Consider the following 22,842-nt stretch of genomic DNA (forward strand, 5'->3'; position numbering starts at 1 on the left):
GTGTAGGTTGTTAACACACTGTGGGGCAAACTTTTGACCAGTGGGAGGCAAGAGCTGGTGGATAAATCCTTCCACCTACCTCTCCTCTATGGGATGGTTCTTGAGAGTCAGTTTATATGGATTTTTTGGAAGACTGCCCCTTTGAATGAAGCAACTGGTCACACTTAACAGTGGTCAGCTCAATACCACATCCTCATTTGGGCTGTCCTGCCTTTGCACTCCCCTTGCTTCTCATCATCCTCCTTGGAATTGCATGTCTTAATAAAGTAACAACATATGAGCCCTAACCCACAAACTCTACTTACTGAGGAACCCAGGCTGAGACAGCTAGCAATGTGCAAGGGGCATGGGTGAGCATGCACACATATGCACACACACATACACACCCTGTATCATACAAATACTACTGAAATGTAAAGGAAGGTTTGTTGAGAAAAACAATAGTGGCAGCAAAGGGAGGAGGAGGAAGAGAGTGCATATGACATGATCCCTTAAATTCTTATTATTTCATATTGAGGTGTTCTTGGATTGGGCACAGCTGGTCATACTGTGGAAAGTCCTCCAGGAATGGAATCCTGTCCCTTCTGCTTTTGATATTTCTAGGGAAGTTGGGAGACAGACAGAAACACCGGGTCTACTATGTGATGCTGGGAGCATCCACACCAAGGAAATGATTAGGATCTGGAACTTAGCTAGGGGAGTCTGCACAGCAAGCCAGAGATTTTGCATTCTTTGTTGAGCTAGCTCAGTCCTACCAACTGAGCTTATAGTTAAGCCTGCTAAAGTTGGGAGGGAAGCAAGTCACCAGAGGCCCTAAGCAAAAGATTTTTTCTCGTCAGGGACAATTCACCACAATTTTCAAGGGGAAATAAAGTTGCTGCTGTGCAATGAGGGCAGGAAGATGAATGCATGAAACCCAGAAGAACACACTGGACACCTCTTTATATTGCCATATCCAGTGGGAGTGTTAATGAAAGACGACTACATTTCCAACCAGGCAGGACCCAGAACTCAATCCTCCAGGAATGAAGATCAGATCCCCCTTACCCCCTGCAAAAACAAACCAAAACAAAAAGCCTAGCTTGAGACCAGGTGCAGTGGCTCACACCTGTAATCCCAGCACTTTGGGAGGCCAAGACGGGGGAATCACTTGAGGGAGGCCGAGGAGGCAGATCACTTGAGGCCAGGAGTTCGAGACTGGTCTGGCCAACATGGTGAAACCCTCTCTCTGCTAAACAAACAAACAAGCAAACAAACCAAAAAGCCTAGCCAGCTGAGGGCTGGCCTGAGGTAAGGAGGTATGAAATGAATTACAGAGGGGCAATCAGAATCACAGCCACAGCCCAGCAGCAAGTGGCAGAACCAAGAACGGCAACCTCCACTCGTGTTTCCCTTTTGTAAGGTCCCATGCATTTATATGTTTCCATTTAATTTCCTTTGCTTCCCTGTAAAATTTGCCTTTGATGTTCTGCAGTTTCAGTCTGATGTATCTGCTGGGTTTGTTTGTTTGTTTTGAGACAGAGTCTTGCTCTGTCACCCAGGCTGGAGTGCAGAGGCCTGATCTCAGCTCACTGCAACCTCTGCCTCCCAGGTTCAAGGGATTCTCCTGCCTCAGCCTCCCGAGTATTTGGGATCACAGGCACCTGCCGCCACGCCCAGCTAATTTTCGTATTTTTTTAATAGTGATGGGGTTTCACCATGTTTGGCCAGGCTGGTCTCGAACTCCTGACCTTGAGTGATCTGCCTGCCTCAGCTTTCCAAAGTGCTGGGATTACAGGCATGAGCCACTGCACCCAGCCTGCTGTTATATTTTGAATACTGCCTCTTCCCATCTCTCTACTCTCTCATTCTGGAGCTCCTATTAGACATCTATTGGATTTCATTCTGTCTTCCAGAACCTTAACTCTTATTTATATTTTGCCTCTCTTTTTTCTCTTCTTGCTGTATTTGGTTAATATCCTCACATCTGTCTTCTAGTTCAATAATTTTCTCATCAGCTGTATTTAATCTCCTCTTTAACTTATCACTGAATTTTAAATTTTAGTAACTACGCATTTTAAAATTTTCTGGGTGTTATATTGAGTTCTTTTAAAAATTTGCTATTTTGTTTTTCTTTGTGCCTTGTATTCTTCTTAAGATTAAAATTTTTTTCTTTAGTAACGATTTTCATCATTTTGAACTATTTTATTTTAAACTATAATTCAATTATTTTAAGTTTGTGGGGCTCTAATTCTCCTATGGGTTTTTTTTTCCTCACTTACTCAGAGTAAATCATTTTTTCATGTATTTTGTGATTTTTTAAAATTGTGACATCTTTAGAAAGGTTTTTTAAAAAATAGGAAAATCCTTTTTGGCCTGGTATGGGAGCATTCCCCCAGAGGCCTTTGTGTTTGCTTCTGTCAGACACTCAAAGCTATTATCACTATGAGACTAATTTTTATATTAACTTTCCCAGTTTTGAGACTCTGTACCACTGAGATAACGTGTATTCAAATCAGAAAACCCACCCTAGGCACAGATTTGGTGTTATCACTTATTTGGGGACTCTTTTTCCACCTAGAGCTCAGGCTGGGACACACCACTTCCTTGTCATCTTCCTACATTGGTGAGTAGATTTTTAAAAATTTTTTTCCCTAGTGATTGTAGTCAGAGGTTTTACTTCCGGCTCCCTGACTTTGGAGGACCCAAGTTCTCATGTCTTGTGCTGAGACATAGCTTCTAGATTGTTGAGCCGGAACCCTCAAGCCAGGCAATGACATCATCGGCTCATATATTTCTATTTTAGCTTTCAGGTCCCGCTTATTTTCTGGCCCCATGGGATGAAGCTTCCTTTACGGCAAGTTCAGTTATGCACTATGAATCCTCTTGTTATGTTTTAACCCGAATTTCTAGGTATTGGAATAGGTAGACTTTTCAGGTCTACTACCTTGCCAGAACCAAAATTCCAAAAAAGTCTTATAATGATGGTGTGTACCTGTTGTTCTCCAATGCCCTATACTTAGAGCAATTTGTAGTTTAAAAAATAAGAAAATTCAGAGTTTTTATTATATGGTCACTTATTAGGATGACACTACCATAATTACTATTTTGTTTGAAATTTGGTTTCCTAAAAAAAAAAAAAAAAAAAAAAATTAAAAAAAAACTGCTGGACTCTATGCTCCTGGAACTGAAAAAATGAATTACCAAAGTAAAAAACTTAAAATTCATTCCAGGTAGAATTTCCCTTTTCTTCTTCCAGGGTACTTAGAATTTGGGTTACTCCCGAAAACCAAAATTTGCAAAACAATGTTGGAGACCTGGCTCAATACAATCAGTGTGGGCCCTACCTTTGTTCCTACTCACTGCCATATTAAACAGGCAGCTGGGAAGTGCCGACCAGGGCCCAGCTGGAGTCAGGAGGAATAAGTGGCAAAGGATGACAAGAAGACACATTAACAAGAGAAGTCACATTCAGGAAAATGCAGGGCCCATATAGATCACGGGTGACAATGGGCAGCGTAGAGCGTTCTTATAAAACCTCATGCAATGATGTGAAAAAATATTCTCTCTCCTAGGAACCTGTTGGTTTCTTGAAAGGCCTCATTTACATGTTTCCAATCTGGTAGCAATAGATTCAGTGGATATTAAAGGTCATAATAAGGAAAGGATTTTAAGCATAAATACCACAAGAACACCATTTCATATTTTTTTCCTTAGGGGAAACAAAGTAGTCTAAAGAAGTATCTACATGCAAAAAATGAGCAAATAAACCAAGATAAGTCTTAAAAGAATTTGTACATAATTTTCCATGATCAAAGTACTCACCCTGGGAAGCATCTGTTCCCACAAGCAGGTTTCATTGGCGATGCTACATAGTAAGGTTACTAATGGTGATAAGGACACTATATCTTTTTTTGAACTTTTAACTCTATTTTAGTGTTAATGAATCTACAGAAAAAGAGCATAGCACAGGTCCAAGGTCCAGGGAAATGACTGGAGGATGATTTTAGGAAAAACCAAAGGTTAAGCATCCCATTGATGTCAACTTGCTTTCTTCTGTCATCGATTTTCACCCTTAAAACCTTGCCATAGGCCAGTGTTGTGGCTCACACCTGTAATCCCAGCACTTTGGGAGGCTGGGGCGGGTGAATCACAAGGTCAGGAATTCGAGAGCAGCCTGGCCAATATGGTGAAAGCAGTCTCTACTAAAATACAAAAATTAGCTGGACTTGGTGGCCCATGCCTGTAGTCCCAGCTGCTCAGGAGGCTGAGGCAGGAGAATCACTTGAACCCGGGAGGTGGAGGTTGCAGTGAGCAGAGATCATGCCACTGCACTCCAGTCTGGGCGACAGAGCAAGACTCCGTAAACAACAACAACAACAACAAAAATCACACAAAAAAACCTTGCCATCATTTTTTTTTTCTTTTAAATCACTGTCCTCGTTGTGTTTCCTATCCACCAATATAGCCTATGGCTTGCAGTTTATCAAGTTAGGGCTCATGGCTTCAGGGAACAGAAAACCCTGACTCCCCCCTAAACAATAAGGGAATTTATTATTTCATGTAATAGGATGTCCCAGACTTTGGGCAAACTCCAGACATAGTACAACCATTTGGTTCCGTGATGTCATTGAGGACCTGGGCTCTTTATCTTTTTCCTCTGACATTCTCTGTGAGTCGGCTTTGCCCTAGGGCTGGCTCCCTTCATGGATGAAGAATGACTATAGCAGTTTCAGGCATTACGTACACATATATGATCCTATAGGAGAAAAGTGCGACCATCTCTTTCTCTTTTTTAAAAAACAGCTTTATGGAGATATAATTCACATACCATACAATTTTCCTACTTAAACTTCATGTTTCACTGAGTTTTAGTAGATTCATAGTTGTCCTACAACCACCACCATCAATTTTAGAACATTTTCATCTCCCTAAAAATAAATCCCATACCCATTAGCAATCATTTCCCACTTCTCCCCAACCTCCCCCCAGCTGTAGTCCTAGACAACCTCTAATCCATGTTCCATTTTCATGCATCTGCCACTTCTGGTGGTTTCATGTAAGTGGAGTCATACACTATGTGGTCTTTTGTGACTGGCCTATTTCACCTAGCCTAATTTTTTTTTTTTTGAGATGGAATCTCACTGTGTCACCCAGGCTGGAGTGCAGTGGCGTGACCTTGGCTTACTGCAGCCTCCGCCTCCCGGGTTCTGGTGATTCTCCTGCCTCAGCCTCCAGGTGGCTGGGATTACAGGCATGCACCCCTGTGCCCAGCTAATTTTTGTATTTTCAGTAGAAATGGGGTTTCACCATGTTGGCTAGGCTGGCCTTAAACTCCTGACCTCAGGTGATACTCCTGCCTTGGCCTCCCAAAGTGCTGGGATTACAGGTGTGAGCCACTGCACCCGGCCCACCTAGCCTAATGTTTTTAATGTTGATTGCCATTTCTTTCTTGAATTCTCCCTTTTAAGAAGGAAACCTTTCCTAGAGATCTCTCAGCAGACTTCCTTTTAAGACTGTTCTAAATCGAGTGACATGATCTATTCCTAATCTAATCATTGGAGATGGAAGAGGAATGACTGTGATTACCTAAAGTGACTGTAAACTAACCCTTGGCAAAGGGGATGGGGTTATCTAGTCACCTGCTTTGTAGTTACAGGCAAACAGGGGCTGGGAAGGTGAAGAGTGGATGTCTGAACAAAATTTAATTCCTGTTAGGAAAGAAGAAAGGGGCAATGGATGTTAGGTAAGGAGATAAAATGTACAATACACTTTAATGATACAACATAACAGTTACGAAAGAAGCTAAGAATGGTGTAGGGGGCTCCACTTATCTTTGGTTTATTTATTCCACCAGTCTTCCTTCCTTCCTTTTTGTTTTACACCTGTAAGCTTCAGACTCTAGAGTGGTGGGTTCACCAACCACTCCAAATCCTACCCCTGCAATGGATTTTATTATACCACCAGGTTGAGTGAAGCTGACCAACTTCAGGGGCTTCAGGGAGGTGGTAAAGGCAGGGAGGGGATAACTGAGAGGTGAGAGTCACACAGTGCCCACATTCTAGGTAATCAATTGACAGCAATTCAGCATGCCATCATTGCTGTTCTAGCTGTATGTAGTTGATGTACACAACTGAGAGGGAGGTTGCAAGTATGAGAATTTTTTAATACACATATAAAAAATTATATATCTCTATATATCTTGTCAATGAGCAAAAAATTGAAATGTGAGACTACCTTAAACCTTGATTCTTTCTCTCGTCTTATGTTCTTGAACACTCTTCCACAGTAGGGGGCAATCTGACTGGAGAGTGAAATACTCTTTCTTGTTGAATGACCATGGCACTCCTGTCTTAGTTTCTTCTCACCCTATTTCTAGGCCAAGGTCATTTCCCTGTAACATCCTTAATAACGGATTCTGAGCCAAGACCAGGCACGGTGGCTCATGCCTGTAATCCCAGCACTTTGGGAGGCTGAGACAGGCGGATCACCTGAGGTCAGGAATTCGACACCAGCCTGGCCAACATGGTGAAACCCTATCTCTACTAAAAATACAAAAATTAGCCAGGTGTGGTGGTAGGCTCCTGTAATCCCAGCTACTTGGGAGGCTGAGGCAGGAGAATTGCTTGAACCCAGGAGGTGGAGGTTGCAGTGAGCTGAGATCACGCCATTGCATTCAGGCCTGGGTGACAAGAGCGAAACTCTGTCTCAAAAAACAGACAAACAAAACCCAACAGATTCTGAGCCAAGAGAATGTTACCTCAGGATTGGTTCTGGACTAATGAGAAGCTACTGGGATGGTCAGCCACCATATTTGGAAAATGCTAGAGATCTTGAGTTGTAAGTAAGACTCTTCCATTCCTGGGAGCTACTGGTTGTCAGTCAGTACATTCGTCCTCAAGGGAACATAAATTCATTTTGTAAGCAACTGGGGCCCATACTTTCAATGTGTCACTTATTTCAATATGCATAAAGTATAGTATTATATGTGGCAATGTGTTAGATGTGAAAAGAGACACAAGTCCCTATCCTTGACAGTGCAAAATGTTCTTCTCTGACGATCCCAGGCAAGAGCTGAAGACCCAGGCAAATTCCAAATAGCTGCTTGGGATGACTTTTCTGCTCCTTGGGAACCTCACTCAGCTGTTAGTGATAGTGAACAGAGAACATGGAATAGGAAGTACATAAGCCAAGCCCTTCTCTCTGGCTGTGTGCATTTGGATCTGTCTTTGGTTCTCTCTGTGGCATGAATGTGCCATTGAGCCTCAGGGACTGTGCCCGAAGCACTGTTCCAGGCCTCTAAGGGCCAGAGTGTCAGACCTGAGTCTTCTCTGGCATCGTAGATCCTTAACACGGATCAGCAAAGGAAGCTCTCCAGGACTCTCTTTGACTATGAGAGGGAACTTGTGTTAGTCCTTGACTAAGAGTTTTGTTTTGTTTTGTTTTGTTTTTTGAGAGGTAGTTTTGCTCTTCTTGCCCAGGCTAGAGTGCAATGGCGCGATATCGGCTCACTGCAACCTCCGCCTCCCAGGTTCAAGCAATTCTCTTGTCTCAGCCTCCCATGTAGCTGGGATTACAGACACCTGCCACCACGCTTGGCTAATTTTTATATTTTTAGTAGAGACAGTTTCACCATATTGGCCAGGCTGGTCTCAAACTCCTGACCTTAGGCAATCCACCCATCTTGGCCTCCCAAAGTGCTGGGATTACAGGCTTGAGCCACCGCGCCCAGTCTAACAGAAGTTCTTGGGGCTGCCTAAGTCAGAGTGTCAGGTTTCTGTTGGGCTGCAGGAACCCATTCAGGGCTGGCTAGAGCTTGTGCCTGATTATTCTGGAATCTGAATGCATCCTAGTAAAATGGGATTTGGAAGAGAGTAGAATTGGTATAGGTCTCCAAAACTCCAACCTACACATCTGCCTGCAGGTGTGTATTCAGATTCCCTTAATCTCCTATATTTCCATCCTTCTTCATCCTTCATCAAAGCTGACCTTTTCTTATTTGGGGAACCACTTTCATGCTGAAGCCCTAAAGCATACGCTGAGTCTGACCCTTGGAACATCAGCATCAAGTCTCAGATTTTTCTAGCCTGCAGGTGAGCAGTTCAGAAGCTTATTTCCAAACACAAACGCTTTAGATAGTTGGAAAAGAGGAACTGAAAATAATGGTCTTCCATACCCTATGACAACATTTTAGAGCTAGAAGGGTTTTTTTTAATGGTAATGTTCTCAGTCCCCTAGTTTACAGGTGGAGACTCAGGAGAGAGGGCTAGAAAGTTATTGCTGCTAAACAGTGTGGCCCAATGGATTGGTGCACCCTGGCATAAGGAATATGTTTACTGCACCATAGCCTCATTGAATGTCCCCACCCCGGCCTTTTTTTTTTTTTTTTTTTGAAGCATTCACCTAGGGGGACATAGGTAGGATGCATGTCTACACGTAGGAAATGTGCAGACTAGATAGCAAGCTCCATGGGGCAGGAACCATGAAGGGCGTTGTACCTGAGCATACCCCCAGTGCCTGATGCAGGGCCTAGCGCACCCTCAAATGTTGGTTGACTGGCCGGGTGCGATGGCTCATGCCTATAATCCTAGCACTTTGGGAGGCCAAGGCAGGCAGATCGCTTGAGGTCAGGAGTTCGAGACCAGCCTGGCCAACATGACAAAACCCCCGTCTTTACTAAAAATACAAAAAAATTTAGCTGGGCCTGGTGGCACACACCTGTAATCCCAGTTACTCAGGAGGCTGAGGCACAAGAATTGCTTGAACCCGGGAAGCAGAGGTTGCAGTGAGCTGAGATTGCACCACTGCACTAGCGCCTGAGCCACAGAGTGAGACCCTGTCTAAAAAAAAAAAAAAGTTGGCAGACTGAATGCTGGAAAGAAGAAGGACCTGGCTTTGTCCCCACACCAATCTGGTGAGCGAGTACAGAATGTAAACTGTCTGGAGGTTGGCATTGGCCTAGCTTCTCCGTTGCTCTCTTGTTCTCTAGAATCCAATCAAGCACCTGTGGCCAGAGAGCTGTGTGAAATGGAAACCAGTCCCACCAGCCCCTGATTGCACCCCCGCAATGCCTTCTCGCCCTGTTTAATGTTATGTCCAAACTCCTGGCCGCCGTCGCCTGTCTCCACCTTTCCAGCTTCCTCGCTTGGCCTGTCTCCTTAGCTCTCTCTGTCTCACCCACACTGGCCTGCAACTCGCCAGAGTGCCCCAGGCTTTTGAGCTTTTGCACGGGCCCTTCCCTCTCCAGGCTCTCTCCCCTGGATCTTTGCTTCAGCTGCTCCTTCTTGACATCCAGGTCTCAGACCAATGGCCCCTTACTCAGAAGGCCTAGCACAGGCCGCCTAATTCCACACAGTTCTCCCCCTTCCCGCACTGCCTTCCATCACCTCGTTTCATTTTCTTCGTGGCACGGAGCACCATCTCCAATGGCCTTGTTCATTTAGTTAATTTATTTTCCGACTTAGTTCCAGGTGCTAAAACAGTGTTACCTTGGCAGGCTTCCCATCAAATATTGTTGCGCAAAGGATGGATGGATGAAAGGAAGAGTGAGCCAATAAACGAGGGAACGCCGGGAAAGGCAGCCTCAAGGCGGCGGGCCCTGCCACCCCCACCGTCCCAGAGCATCCCAGCCGGTTCCCGCCCCCGGCCCGAACTGGCCCGCGCGCGCTCGCAGCCCCGCGGCGGAACCCGAGGGCGGCGGCAGCGGTTTCCCTTGAACGAGCCGGGGAATCTGGAGGGAGCACACAGGAAAGGCAGAGCCACGAGCTGGACCAGCCGTGGTGAGTGCAGCGGCGCCCAGGCCGGGAGCGGAGTGCGGGTTGCTGGGACTGAGCGCGCGAGCGGGGTGGGAGTTGGGATGGGGGCCCGGGGCGCTGGGCGGAGCCTCTGGAGTCGCGCTGGGCCGAGAGCCGCGGGGACCCAAGCATCAGGGGTCGTGGGTGCAGGCGGCGGCGCGGCTTGAGGGTAGGGGGTGCGGGCCTGGCCGGCGCGGCAGGGGAGGGCCTCGCGCGTATCCCGTGGTCACGGCGGGAGTCAGCTGTCCTGGGTTCGAGTCCCAGAGCTGTCGCTAACTTGTGGACCCCCCTCACTTCGTCCCTTGGGCTTCAGCATAGTCCTTTGCAAAATGGGGCCAATAGTATCAGATCCATTGATGGGTTGGTTGGTTCATTCATTCTGGCGCTTTACTAGGTTCTGGTGCTGCAGATGGATAGACGAACTTGCCCATGAGGGGTTCACTATCTAGTAAGAAAAACATTTCCACCTGGATACTCCACAGGCGTGTCAAATTCAGTATCTCCTAAACCGCACTACTTTTCTCCACAAACCTACCACTCAAATCTAAATGACTGAAATCACTATTCAACCAGTCACCCAAGCACAAAAACCTGGCTTGGTTCCTCCTCTCTCACTTACTACAGTCAATGGACCACCAACTGCTGCCAATTTCTACTTTCTAAAGCTTTCCAAATCCATCCTTTATCTTGGTTTGTTCTTTTAGGTGCCTAGAGATTATGGCAATAACTTCCTAATGGTTCTCTTTAGCTTTAATTTTAGCTTCTTCCAGTTCATTTTTCATTCTGCTATAAAGTGGTCTTTTAACAGGTCAAATATGATTATATCACCCACCTGCTTAAAGCCCATTAAAGGTTTTTCATTGTCTTCAAAATAATAGCCAAAGTCCTTAGTGTGGGTTCCAGGTGTTTTCTGATCCCACCTGGTCCTCAATCCTTTATCTCTAAACCACTGTTTCTCAAAGTCTGGTTTAGTGGTGACCTCCATTGCAACCAACGTGGGAGTACTTGTTAACAAGTGAAGATGACAGCTTAATTCCAGAACAAATGAGACTCTAGCGGGAAGGGGCAGTTCCCAGGATTCTGTGTTTTTAACAAGTTCTGCACTAAAGGTTGAGAACCCCTGTTCTAGACACTCCAATTTTTACTCCGCTGTTGATGAGATTCAGGACACACTGCCCCAAAATATGACTCGTTGGCATTAGAGGAAACAACTGAAGCAGGAAAGTCACTTTGTGTCTTCCCACTTTTCTCCCCTGAAGCAGGCCATAAAAGAATTGTTTGACCTTCTTCTGTATAAGACCCTCCAGTGAGAGGTGCTCATCCTATAAGTATAGGATCAAGGAAAGGAATGCCCTTATCTTTGAAGACACAGGTACACAGAGAAGAATCAGAACAAATAGGCCTTGCTAAATTCTCCCCAGCATATTACTGTTAGATCATACCCCCTTTTTCCAGTCTCAGCCATGAACCTAATTCTCCCCTCAACTATCTACGTATGTTTCTCTCAACACACTTTACTGTCTTTTATGCCTTTGTACACTCTCAGTTTGGGCTACTGTAAAAAAAAAATACCAAAAACTGGGTGGCTTAAACAACAGAAATTTAATTCTCACCGTTCCGGAGGCTGGAAGTCCAAAGTTAAGGTGCCAGCATGGTTGAGTGCATGGTGATAGCTCTCTTCCTCGGTTTGTAGAGATCTGTCTTCTTGCTGTATCCTCACAATGCAGAGAGACCATCTCTGTAGTGTCTAGTCTTATAAGGACACTAATCCCTTTCATGGGAGCCACTCTTATGACCCAATTATCTCCCGAAGGATCTATCTCCTAATACCATCTCAATGGGGATAGGGCTTCCACATCACCATTTTTGGGGAACACAGCATTCAGACAATAGCATCCACAAAACTCCTTCGTTACTTTAGTGACTCCTCCTCATTATTCAAGGCTCAGGGAAGACTTCATTGACTGTGCAGCACCCCCTCAGCCCTAGACCAGGTTAGGTTCATTCTTGCAGACTCTCACAAAGCCTTGTGCTGACTCCTCGACATTTATCCCACTGTACTGCAATCATAATTGTATAATTGTGTTAGCATTGTGGGTTTGACAGTTGTGAGCACTTGAGAGAACGCATGAGACCCATTCTTCTCTGCCCTCACCCCCAGCACAGAGCCTACCATATAGGTGTTTATTAAAGGGCTCTTGAATGAAGGAGTGATTTAGGGCCAGATGGAGAGGAGTTCAAGAATTAGTTGGGCCTTTGGAATCATGTGTCAGCCTGACGGTGTATGGGATTCACAGGAAGATGGTCTCCCTGGCACTGGCTTCACTGCTGCTTTTGATAAGGATGTTTCTACCCTTGAGAGGAATTTTAACCAATGGGATTTAAAGGGAGTCATAAAAGAACTGGACTTTTAAGTGGAAACAGTTTTTTTTTTCTTGGTCTATATACCTCACTAACAGATAGTCATAAAAAATTTTGCTTAAATTTTTGTTTATCTAGAAAATAATTAAGTTCATTTTCAAAAACTTAGAAAGTACATTGCAATTTTAAAAATAAACATCACCCACCATTCCACAACCTAGAGGGATCTACTTTAAAATTTCGTTTTTGAGCCAGGTGCAGTGGCTCACGTCTGTAATCCCAGCGATTTGGATGGCCAAGGCGGGAGGATTGCTTGAGGCCAGGAGTTTGAGACCAGCCTGGGCAACATAGTGAGGCCTTGTCTCTAACAAAAAAAGGAAAGAAAAAAATTAGCCAATTGTAGTGGTATGTGCCTGTGGTCCCAGCTACTTGGGAGGCTGAGGCAGGAGATTTGTTTGGGCCCAGAAGTTATAGTGAGCTATGATTGTGCCACTGGACTCCATCCTAGGTGACAGAGTGAGACCCTGTCTAAAAAAAAAAAAAAATTGTTTTTGTTTAATTGTATTGGTTTTCTTTTTAAATTTATACTCATGTTTGAACATAATTGGTATAATGCCAATTATATATGGCTTTTTATCCTGCTAATTTTACTTAACATTATGTTTTGGGTTTTTTCCCCCATCAGTAAAACTTCTGGGTAAAAAAAATATTTAATTGCTATTTAACTTATTCATTGAACAAATATTTCTTAAACAGCTATTGTGTGCCGGATCTTACTTTACGCATGGGATACAGCAGTGACCAGAATTATGTCCTTACTCTCATGGAGTTTACATTCCAGTAGGATTAGGCTAATAAATGAGCAAATGAATATAAGCATCATCAAATAATAAATGTCATGAAGAATAAAGATATTCTGTAGTGTCCCTCTGTTTTTTAGTAAAGTCTTCCTAATTTACCTTCTTTAAAGGAGTGTATGAGTGTCTATCATTTTATTATGTCATCAGTGAATATGATCATTTAAAAATTTATTTTGGTCAATAATGATAGTTCTTTGTAATATGCATGTCTGATTATTCAGGAAGTTGAACATTTTTAGATAGCCATGTACATTTCCTCTTCATTGAGTTTTCTATCCATGTTTTCCTATTGAGGACCTGGTATTTTCTTCTGTTTTGAACTCGCCCTTCATATTATTATTTTTTGGGACACTTACATTATGATGGATAGACAAATGTATACTCTTAAACAGTGGTACAGTGAGGCTGTAAGGAGTTAGAAAAACCAGAGGAAGCCTGAAATTCCCTTCCTCTCTTTCTGCCCCTCCCTCTTCCTTCTATTGCAATGAAGAAATAGTGATCAGAGAGGGAAGAAGTATAGGTTAGGTGGAAATACGTGAAGGAAGAAAGAAAGGTGGATGCATGTGTGGGTGGATGAGAAGATGAAGATGATGGAAATAGAAGGGAGAAGATGAGCTGAGGCCAGAGGAGAAGTGGTAAGGAGGAAGAGGAGTGAGTGGGAAAAAAAGGAGTGAGAGAGGATAAAAGAATGGAAGACAGAGTAATAGGGACATTACATGAAGACCATGGATAAATTATATTTTTTTCTTTTTCTGCCTCTACTAACCTAGCAAATCTCTAGAAGATGACGGTGTTCTTTAAAACGCTTCGAAATCACTGGAAGAAAACTACAGCTGGGCTCTGCCTGCTGACCTGGGGAGGCCATTGGCTCTATGGAAAACACTGGTAACTATCTGACAGCCCCATCCCACCTTTGCATCTGCAGCAAAACAGCCCCAAAGGGCCTCAGGTTAAAATCTTGCTCAGCTGTGCTTATCCCTATAAAACGTGGTGTAAAAGAAAAATAAATGTTATTCAAAGCAAAAACAAAGACTTCTTGTAACCAGAGCTGGAACTACATGCATACTTATATCCAGTGGTTAGAGAATAAAGTAGAGACATCAGAAAGGAAGCTATTTTTATTCATTATTTTTATAGTGGAAGAGATTAAGACATCTTAGAGAAGTCCTTTCCCAAGTTAGTAGTGTGAACCCCCAAAATCTGAGACAGGTCTTAGTCAATTTAGTAAGTTTATTTTGCCACAGTTAAGGACGTGCGCCTGTGACACAGCCTCAGGAGGTTCTGACGACATGTGCCCAAGGTGGTCTGAGCACAGCTTGGTTTTATACATTTTAGGGAGATATGACACATCAATCAATATACGTAAGATGAACATTGGTTTTGGTCTGGAAAGGTGGGACAACTTGAAACAAAGGCAAGACAACTGGAAGTAGGAAGGGAGCTTCCAGGTCATAGGTAGATAAGAGACAAATGGTTGCATTCTTTTGAGTTGCTGATTGGCCTCTCTAAAGTAGGCAATCAGATATGTATTTATGTCAGTGAGCAGAGGGGTGACTTTGAATAGAATGGGAGGCGGTGGGGCACAGTGGCTCATGCCTGTAACTCCAGCACTATGGGAGGCTGAGGCAGGTGGATCATTTGAGGTCAGGAGACCAGCCTGGCCAACATGGTGAAACCCATCACTACTAAAAATACAAAGATTAGCTAGGCAGTAGTGGCGTGCACCTGTAGTCCCAGCTACTCGGGAGGCTGAGGCAGGAGAATCGCTTGAGCCTGGGAGGTGGAGGTTGTGGTGATCCCAGATCGGGCCACTGCACTCTAGCCTGGGTGAGGGAGTGAGACCCTGTCTCAAAAAAAAAAAAAATAAAGAATGGGAGGCATGTTTGCCCCAAGCAGTTCCCAGCTTGACTGTTTTTCTTTAGCTTAGTGATTTTGGGGCCCCAAGATTTATTTTCCTTTCACAGTAGTAAGCAAGGACTGGAACTCATGTCTCCCTGGCATTTTATTCCTTCCATTTCTTACTATAGTCTCTTGATCTGTCATCAAGGGACACTTACTGAATTTGTTCCTCCATCCCGTGTTACTATCCTCATCTGTCCCATTAGCCTACATTAATTTAAATGAGAAGTAGACTTTCAAACCTTTTGTTTAAATAAAGAATTCAGAGGAGTCATGGATTTTATTAGTCTTCCTGCATGGAGGGAGAAGAAAGTGCCAGAGCTCCTCTTTTAGTTTAATATGGTAATAAGATTTAAATAAACAGAGAAGTTTTTGTATAAAAATTATACAAAAGACAGCCAATCAAATTGCAGTCTTTTGGAGATTAAGGACTACATTTTAAGTATGTAGCAACACTGAAATCCAGATGTCTTAAATGACGGCTTTGTTGAACAGAAAACAGAACAGTTACTCTTTGAATTAGAAGTCTCCACATTGGAAAAGAGATTCATATTGATATTTTGTGAACACTCAATTCACCACTGTGAGAATAACTTTATGATATAACATGATGTCTGCTTTTTTTGCAGCTGTGGAAAAATTGCAATACATTCCCCTTCTTTTCTTTCTAAGTGTTGTCAAGGCCAGGCACTCAAATTCCATTAGCCAGCATCTAAGGAAAAAAGCAGACATAAGAAGCTTAAAATTTGTAATTAAGAAAAGGGTGGAGCAGATATTTTAACAAATGGAGCATGGAATGTTTGGCTTCTTCTTTTTCTAACTACACTTGGGTCCTCAAGGCCCCTTTGCTGGAGCATCCAATCTAGGCCATGGCTAGGTCAGTCGGGGAAAATTCCCACCCACTGAGGATTGCTGCTGTTTCTACGACTAGGTGAAGATTTGAGGAACTGTGTACTCTGTTCAGGATGTCTTTAGAGGAACCATGATAAGTTCTTGCCCATGTAGCCTTGAGACCTTAAAAAAGGACCATTAAGTCTTCAGGACTAATGGAGGCCGTGTTCTAAATTGGATCTGAAACAGCTTGAGCCAGAAGTGTGGTGGCAGCCTGGAGGCCTCATTTTGCTCTGTCTTCACCCTTGACATTCAATGTTACTGCCCCAAATGCAAACTCCTGTTGTCCTATTGCTTTTCTTTTTCTCAGACTGTTCTCTTGCATGATTTGGTACTGTTTAGCCTTTTTAAAAAATTGTGGTGAAAAAACACAGGACATAAACATTTTCACCTTAACCATTTGTAAATCTGCAGTTCGATGGTGTTAAGTATATTCACATTGTTGTTCAACAGATCTCTAGAACTTTTTCATCTTGCAAAACTGAAACGCTGTACCCATTGAACAACTGCCCATTCCCGCCCCAACCCAGCTGTCCTTGACAACCACTATTCTACTTTCTGTTTCTAGGAATTTGACCACTTTATACTTTGTGTCAGTGAGTCATATAGTATTTGTATTTTTGTGGTTGGCTTATTTCACTTATAATGTCCATAATGTTTAAATTATCTTTACCTTTTCTTTTTTTTTTGAGACGGAGTCCTGCTCTGTCACCCAGGCTAGAGTGTAGTGGTGTGATCTTGGCTCACTGCAACCTCTGCCTCCCAGGTTCAAGTGATTCTCTTGCCTCAGCCTCCCAAGCAGCTGGGACTACAGGCACGTGCACCATGCCTGGCTAATTTTTCCATTTTTAGTAGAGACGGTTTTGTTTTTTTTTAACCATGTTGGCCAGGTTGGTCTCGAACTCCTGACCTCAGGTGGTCTGCCTGCCTTGGCCTCTGAAAGTGCTGGGATTACAGGTGTGAGCCACCGTGCCTGGCCTATATTATCTCTAAATGTAAAGATATATTCTTTACGTTTAAAGAGGTATGGTCTTTACATCTGTCAATGGACATTTTGGTTGCTTTTACCTCTTGACTATTGTGAAACATGCTACAATTAACTTGAGTGTACAGATACCTCTTGGAGATCCTGTTTTTAATTATTTTGGATATATGCCCAGAAGTGGGATTGCTAGATCATATGGTAGTCTATTTTTAATTTTTTGAAGAGCTTTCATACTGTTTTCCATTGTGGCTCATCATTTTACAATCCCACAAACGGTGTACAAGGTTTTCAGTTTCTCCACGCCCTCATCAACACTTGTTATTTTCTGTTTCTTTGATATGGGCTATCCTTATGAGTGTGAGGTGATATGTCATTGTGGTTTTGGTTTGCATTTTTCTAATGATTAAGGAAGTCAAGCATCTTTTCACATGCATGTTGGCCATTTAAAAATCTTTGGAGAAATGTCTGTTCACGTCCTTTTTCTATTTTTAATTGAGTTTTGTTGTTGTTGTTGGCTTGTAGGAGTTCTTTATGGATTCCAGATATTAATCCCTTGTGAGATATATAATTTTGAATATATTGTCTCCTATTCTGTAGCTGGCCTTTTTACACTATTGATCATGTCCTTTGATATATATTGTTTTTAGTTTGGTTAAGGCCCATTTGTCTACTTTTGCTTTTGTTTGCCTCTGCTTTGGTGTTATATTCAAGAAACCATTGCTAAATCCAGTGTCATGAAGCTTTTCCCTATGTTTTCTTCTAGGAGTTTTATATTGGGTCTTACATTTAGGTCTTTAACAGATTTTGAGTTAATTTTGTTTATATGGTATAAGATAGGGGTTCAGCTTCATTATTTTCCATATGGATATCTTGTTTTTCCAATACCATTTGTTGAAGTGACTGTCATTTCCCCATTGCGTGGTCTTGGCATCCCTATTGAAGATCATTTGACCATATAGATGAGGATTTATTTCTGGGCTTTCTGTTGTTCATTAGTCTATATATCTGTATTTATGCCGATACCACACTGTTTTGATTACTATTGCTTTGTAATATATTTTAAATTCAGTACATATAAGACTTCCATCCTTGTTCTTTTTCAAGATTGTTTCGGATATTTGGGGATTTCTTGAGATTCCATATGAATTTTGGGATGTTTTTTCTATTTTTGCAAAAAATGCCATTGGGATTGCATTGAATCTGTACATTGTTTTGTAGAATAGACATTTGAACAATATTAAGTCTTCTAATTTATGAACACGGAATGTCTTTTTATTGTACTCTTTAATTTCTTTCAGCAGTGTTTTGTTTTTAGCATATAAGTCTTTTACCTACTTGCTTAAGTTTATTCCTAAGTATTTTATTCTTTTGATGCAATTGTTAATGGGATTGTGTTCTTAATTTCCTTTTCAGATTGTTCATTCTTAGGATATAGAAATATAACTGATTTTTGTGTGTTGTGTATCCTACAACTTTGCTGAATTTATTAGTTCTAACAGCTTTTTTTTTTGGTGTAGAATCTTTAGGGTTTCTACATATAAGATATGTCATCTGTGAATAGAGATAATTTTACTTCTTCCTTTCCAGTTTGGATGCCTTTATTTCTTTTTTTTGCCTCATTGCTCTGGCTAGAACTTCCTGTGCTATGTTGAGTAGAAGTGATGAGTGGACATCTTTGTCTTATTCCTGATCTTAGAAGAAAAACTTCCAGTATTTCAAAATTGGGTATGATGTTAGCTGTGGGCTCATCATAAATGACCTTTATTATGCTGTGATACTTTTCCTTTTGTTGCCCTCCCCCCATTTTTTTTTTTTTTTTTTTGCCTATATATCCCCAACCTTTTCACAGAACAGTGCTCACATTCTTTATACCAAACTTGTTTTTACCCTGAGAAAATCTTACCCTGTAGTCTTCTTGAGTGGAAGCTGCCTTGTCCTTTCTTCTTCTTCTTTTTTTTTCCCCCATCAGGTCATTTTATTATTATGGTTTTTACAAATTTTGTTTTATTTTAATAGTTTTTGGGGTACAGGTGGTGGTTTTTGGTTACATAGATAAGTTCTTTAGTGGTGATTTCTGAGATATTGGTGCACCCGTTACCCGAGCAGCGTACACTGTACCCAGTGTGTAGTATTTTATTCCTCACCCCACTCCCACCTTTCCCCCTGAGTCCCCAAAGTCCCTTATATCATTCTCATGCCTTTGTGTCCTCATAGCTTAGCTTTCACTTATAAATGAGAATATATGATATTTGGCTTTCCATTCCTGAGTTACTTCACTTAGAGTAATGGTCTCCAACTCCATCCAGGTTGCTGCAAGTGCCATTATTTCATTTTATTTTATGGCTGAGTAGTATTCCATGGTGTATATATACCACATTTTCTTTAGCCACTTGTTGGTTGATGGGCATTTAGGTTGGTTCCATATTTCTGCAATTGCAAATTTTGCAGCTATAAATATGCATATGCAAGTGTCTTTTTCATATAATGACTTATTTTCCTTTGGGTAGATACCCAGTAGTGGGATTGCTGGATTTAATGGTAGTTCCGCTTTTAGTTATTTAAGGAATCTCCATACTGTTTTCCATAGTGGTTGTACTAATTTACATTCCCACCAGCAGCGTAAGTGTTCCCTTTTCACCATATCCATGCCAACTTCTGTTATTTTTTAATTTTTTAATTGTGGCCATTCTTGCAGGAGTAAGGTGGTATCTCATTATTTTTTTAATTTGCATTTCCCTGATGATTAGTGATATTGAGATTTTTTTTCATATACTTCTTGGCCATCTGTATATCTTTTGAGAATTGTCTATTCATGTCCTTAGGCCACTTTTTGATGGAATTATTTTTTTTTCTTGCTGATTTGTTTGAGTTCCTCTGTGGTGGAGTGCCAGTAGGGAACAAGGACCTCTTCTCCAAGGCCCTATGTGATCACAGAGGCTGCCTGCCTATTGGGGTTTAGGTGCAACTTTCCCTACTGTGTCCAGTGCTGCAATTTTGTCTCTGCTGTGAGAAACTACCCACAAGCAGAAGGATCTAGAACTCAAGGCCTGCTCTTCAGATTCTTTTGTCCCATGAGGCGATATCTTGATGTGGTGCTCTCCTGCTCCTCCTAGGGATGGGGCTTCGTGAGAACCAAAGTGCAGTGATTGTTACTGGTCTTCTGGATCTAGCCATCCAGCAGGGATAGCGGGCTCTAGGCTGGTGCTGGGGAATGTCTGAAAAGAGTCCTGTGATGTAATCCATATTCAGGTCTCTCAGCCATGGGTACCAGCACCTGCTGTGGTGGAGGTGGCAGAGGAATGATGTAGATTCTGTGAGGATCCTTGGCTATAGATAGGTTTAGTGTGCTGGCTTTCTTGAATGCTGGTTATGCAAGCGGTGAAGTTGTCACATGGATAGACTCAGGACCTTTGGTTAGCCAGGATGTTGCAGGCAGTGGTATTAGCTGTTGTTTTCTCCTTCTTGGGAGCAGTGTTACTCTGTCATGAGTTGCGGTAATGGCCTGAGTTGGTTGGCCTTCAGCCAGGAGGTGGCATTTGCAAGAGAACACCAGCTGCGGTAGTCATAGTGGGATTTGAACTTGCCCTAAGTTGGGGCAAGTATTCTGGTTTCTCAGGCGATGGGTGGGGCCATAAAGCTCCCAAGAGTTTCTGTATTTTGTGTTCAGCTACCGGGGCTCATAGAGAAATACCTTCAGGTGGGGGCAGGGTTAGGTGGGTCTGAGCTAAGACTCTCCTTGGGGAGGGCTTGCTGTGACCACAGTGGGGTATGGGGAGGTGGTTCTCAGGCCAGTGGGGTTATGTTCCAGAGGGCATTATGGCTACTTCTCTTGTGCCGTATAGTTCACCAGGGAAGTAGGGGATAACTGATAGTGAAAGGCCTCATCCAGCTCCCACGCATTTAGTGTGGCTGGTCTCACTTCCAGAGTGCTCTGCTAACAGTGCCAAGTTTAGATCCAGGCAGCCTGTGCGCAGAACTCAGATCTGCCCCAGGTCATAAGCTTCCCCGCTGAGAAAGCAGGCAAGGCTTTCAGGCCATGCTTCTCGCTGTCTGCTCACAATGTTGGTGGCTCCTGCAAGATAGAGTCAGGGATGGCGTCTTTGGGCTTGACCTGGAGACTGTGTGCCTACAAGGTTTTGCCCACTGCTGCTTCTACTTTTTTATTTCACAGAGTTTCCTAAATTTGTTCCAGCTCTAGGTAAGGTTAAATCCTTCTCCCATGATCTGGATTTTCAAATTCCCCAGTGGGGATGTGCGTTCAGAGGTGGGTTTTCCCCCCTCACACTTTGGGGAATCACGGTTTTTCGTCTGTCTTGCAGCATTTGCAACAGTGTGTTGCTTCTTTCAAAGCATCTTTGAATTCTTTCAGTTTTCCTGGTACATTCCTGTGGTGGTTCTTGGAACAAAAGATCACAGTGTGATTCTCCACACACTGTTCTGTCTGTCCAGGTGGGAGATGCAATGCACATTAGCCCTGCCTTTTATCTGTCATCTTGCTCCCATCTCTGTCCTTTCAAATGGGATCAGGGTGTAAGGATGTTGGGATTCTCCTGGCCCTTCAGTAGCTATTCCAAACCATTTATCTTCCATCTTATACATCTTCCATCATTCAAGACTTTTATCTGGCTATCCAATAAAACTATAAATCTTCCAGCCTTCTGGGATCTCAGTTACATTCAGCTTAGGCTTTGGCGCCTGGCTTATCAATGTCATTTTCTTTCTAAGTCCTGTTATCTTCCCGGACACCCTGAGTGTCCATGTGGATGACCTACCTAACAACTTGTCCCCACTTTCCTTGACTTCTTCTGTATCTGTGACTTTGACCCACTACTCCACCTTCTTCCAACTTCACCCCCTTCTCATTGGTTGAATGCTAAACTTTATCATCACTTGCCCCTGTTCCACTTCTGAAATATGGAACTTCGGTATCCCATTCTGTCATTACGGCCTTCTATTATTCCAGTTTTTCATTCCATTACTTCTGCTCTTCAGTGTTATTAGGATTTCTTGTCCCTTGGCTCCTCTGTTTTCTTCCCAATCTATCACTCTTCCTTGCTTTTCATCTTTTTCATATCGTAGATTCCTTGATCCAACACATCATACGTTCCTCAACTCCATTTTTCACATGTCATTCCTGGGCTTTTTAAGCTCTCATTTCCTCTCGTTTTCACAACTAAAGGTTTGTTTTTGTTATTGTTGTGTTTAGAGATGGGATCTCGCTCTGTCACCCAGGCTGGAGTGCAGTGGTGTGATCATAACTCACTGCAGCCTCAAAATCCTGGGCTCAAGTGATCTTCCCACTTCAGCCGCCTGAGAAGCTGAGACTATATGTGCATGACAGCACACCCTGCTGATTAAACCTTTTGAATAGGTTCTCTCTGCTTTCCTATCTCCCTCTCATGCCACATCCTCTCCAATTTTCATTATAATTATTTTCACCAGTTTTATTTTGCATTCTTCTTGACCACTGTATTAGTCTGTTCTCACGCTGCTAATAAAGATACCTGAGACTGGGTAATTTTAAAGGAAAGAGGTTTAATTGACTCACAGTTCCACATGGCTGGGGAGGCCTCAGGAAACTTACAGTCATGGCAAAAGGGGAAGCAAATACATCCTCCTTCACATGATGACAGCAAGGAGAAGTGCTGAGCAAAAGGGGGAAAGCCCCTTTGAAAAAACCATCAGATCTTGTGAGAACTGACTCACTTTCATGAGCACAGGGTGGAGGTAACCACTCCCATGATTCAGTTACCTTCCATTGGGCACCTCCCATGACACATGGGGATTATGGGAACTGTAGTTCAGGATGAGATTTGGTGGGGACACAGCCAAACCATATAAACCACTCAGCTTTAGACACAGTTGACTCTCCTCGAAATGCTTCATTTCTTTGTCTTTTGACTCCCATATTCCTGTTTTTCCTCCTCTGTCTCTGGCTGTTTCTTCTTCTTCTCCTTTGTTACTTTTTTTTTTTGAGACAGAGTTTTGCCCTTGTTGCTCAGGCTGGAGTGCAACGGCATGATCTCGGCTCACCACAACCTCTGCCTTCTGGGTTCAAGCGATTCTCCTGTCT

At 42.9% G+C, this 22,842-nt stretch overlaps 1 protein-coding gene and 1 long non-coding RNA gene across 10 annotated transcripts in view; one reads left to right on the forward strand and one right to left on the reverse strand.

Moving 5' to 3' along the window:
- The window catches only part of LOC106635005 (uncharacterized), a 59,144-nt gene extending 49,546 nt beyond the window's left edge, over positions 1-9,598 (reverse strand). For all 3 annotated transcript variants that reach the window (XR_010112811.1, XR_010112810.1, XR_010112809.1), the window contains exon 1: positions 9,468-9,598. This is a non-coding gene — a long non-coding RNA (uncharacterized LOC106635005). The remainder of the gene's footprint in view (positions 1-9,467) is intronic.
- The window catches only part of AGK (acylglycerol kinase), a 102,594-nt gene continuing 89,305 nt past the window's right edge, over positions 9,554-22,842 (forward strand). Inside the window, exons 1-3 of one of the 7 annotated variants that reach the window (XM_055115462.2) lie at positions 9,761-9,823; positions 13,485-13,629; positions 13,765-13,879. In XM_055115462.2, the coding sequence (XP_054971437.1) occupies positions 13,779-13,879 (101 nt within the window). In that variant the 5' untranslated portion in view covers positions 9,761-9,823; positions 13,485-13,629; positions 13,765-13,778. Of the gene's footprint in view, positions 9,943-13,012; positions 13,630-13,764; positions 13,880-22,842 lie in introns of those variants that run through there. The other 6 variants (XM_034965116.3, XM_008965947.7, XM_008965944.5 and 3 more) reach the window with 6 other exon arrangements.

This window comes from Pan paniscus, chromosome 6 (assembly GCF_029289425.2).
Source record: "Pan paniscus chromosome 6, NHGRI_mPanPan1-v2.0_pri, whole genome shotgun sequence".
In the NCBI taxonomy this organism is placed as follows: Eukaryota; Metazoa; Chordata; class Mammalia; order Primates; family Hominidae; genus Pan; species Pan paniscus.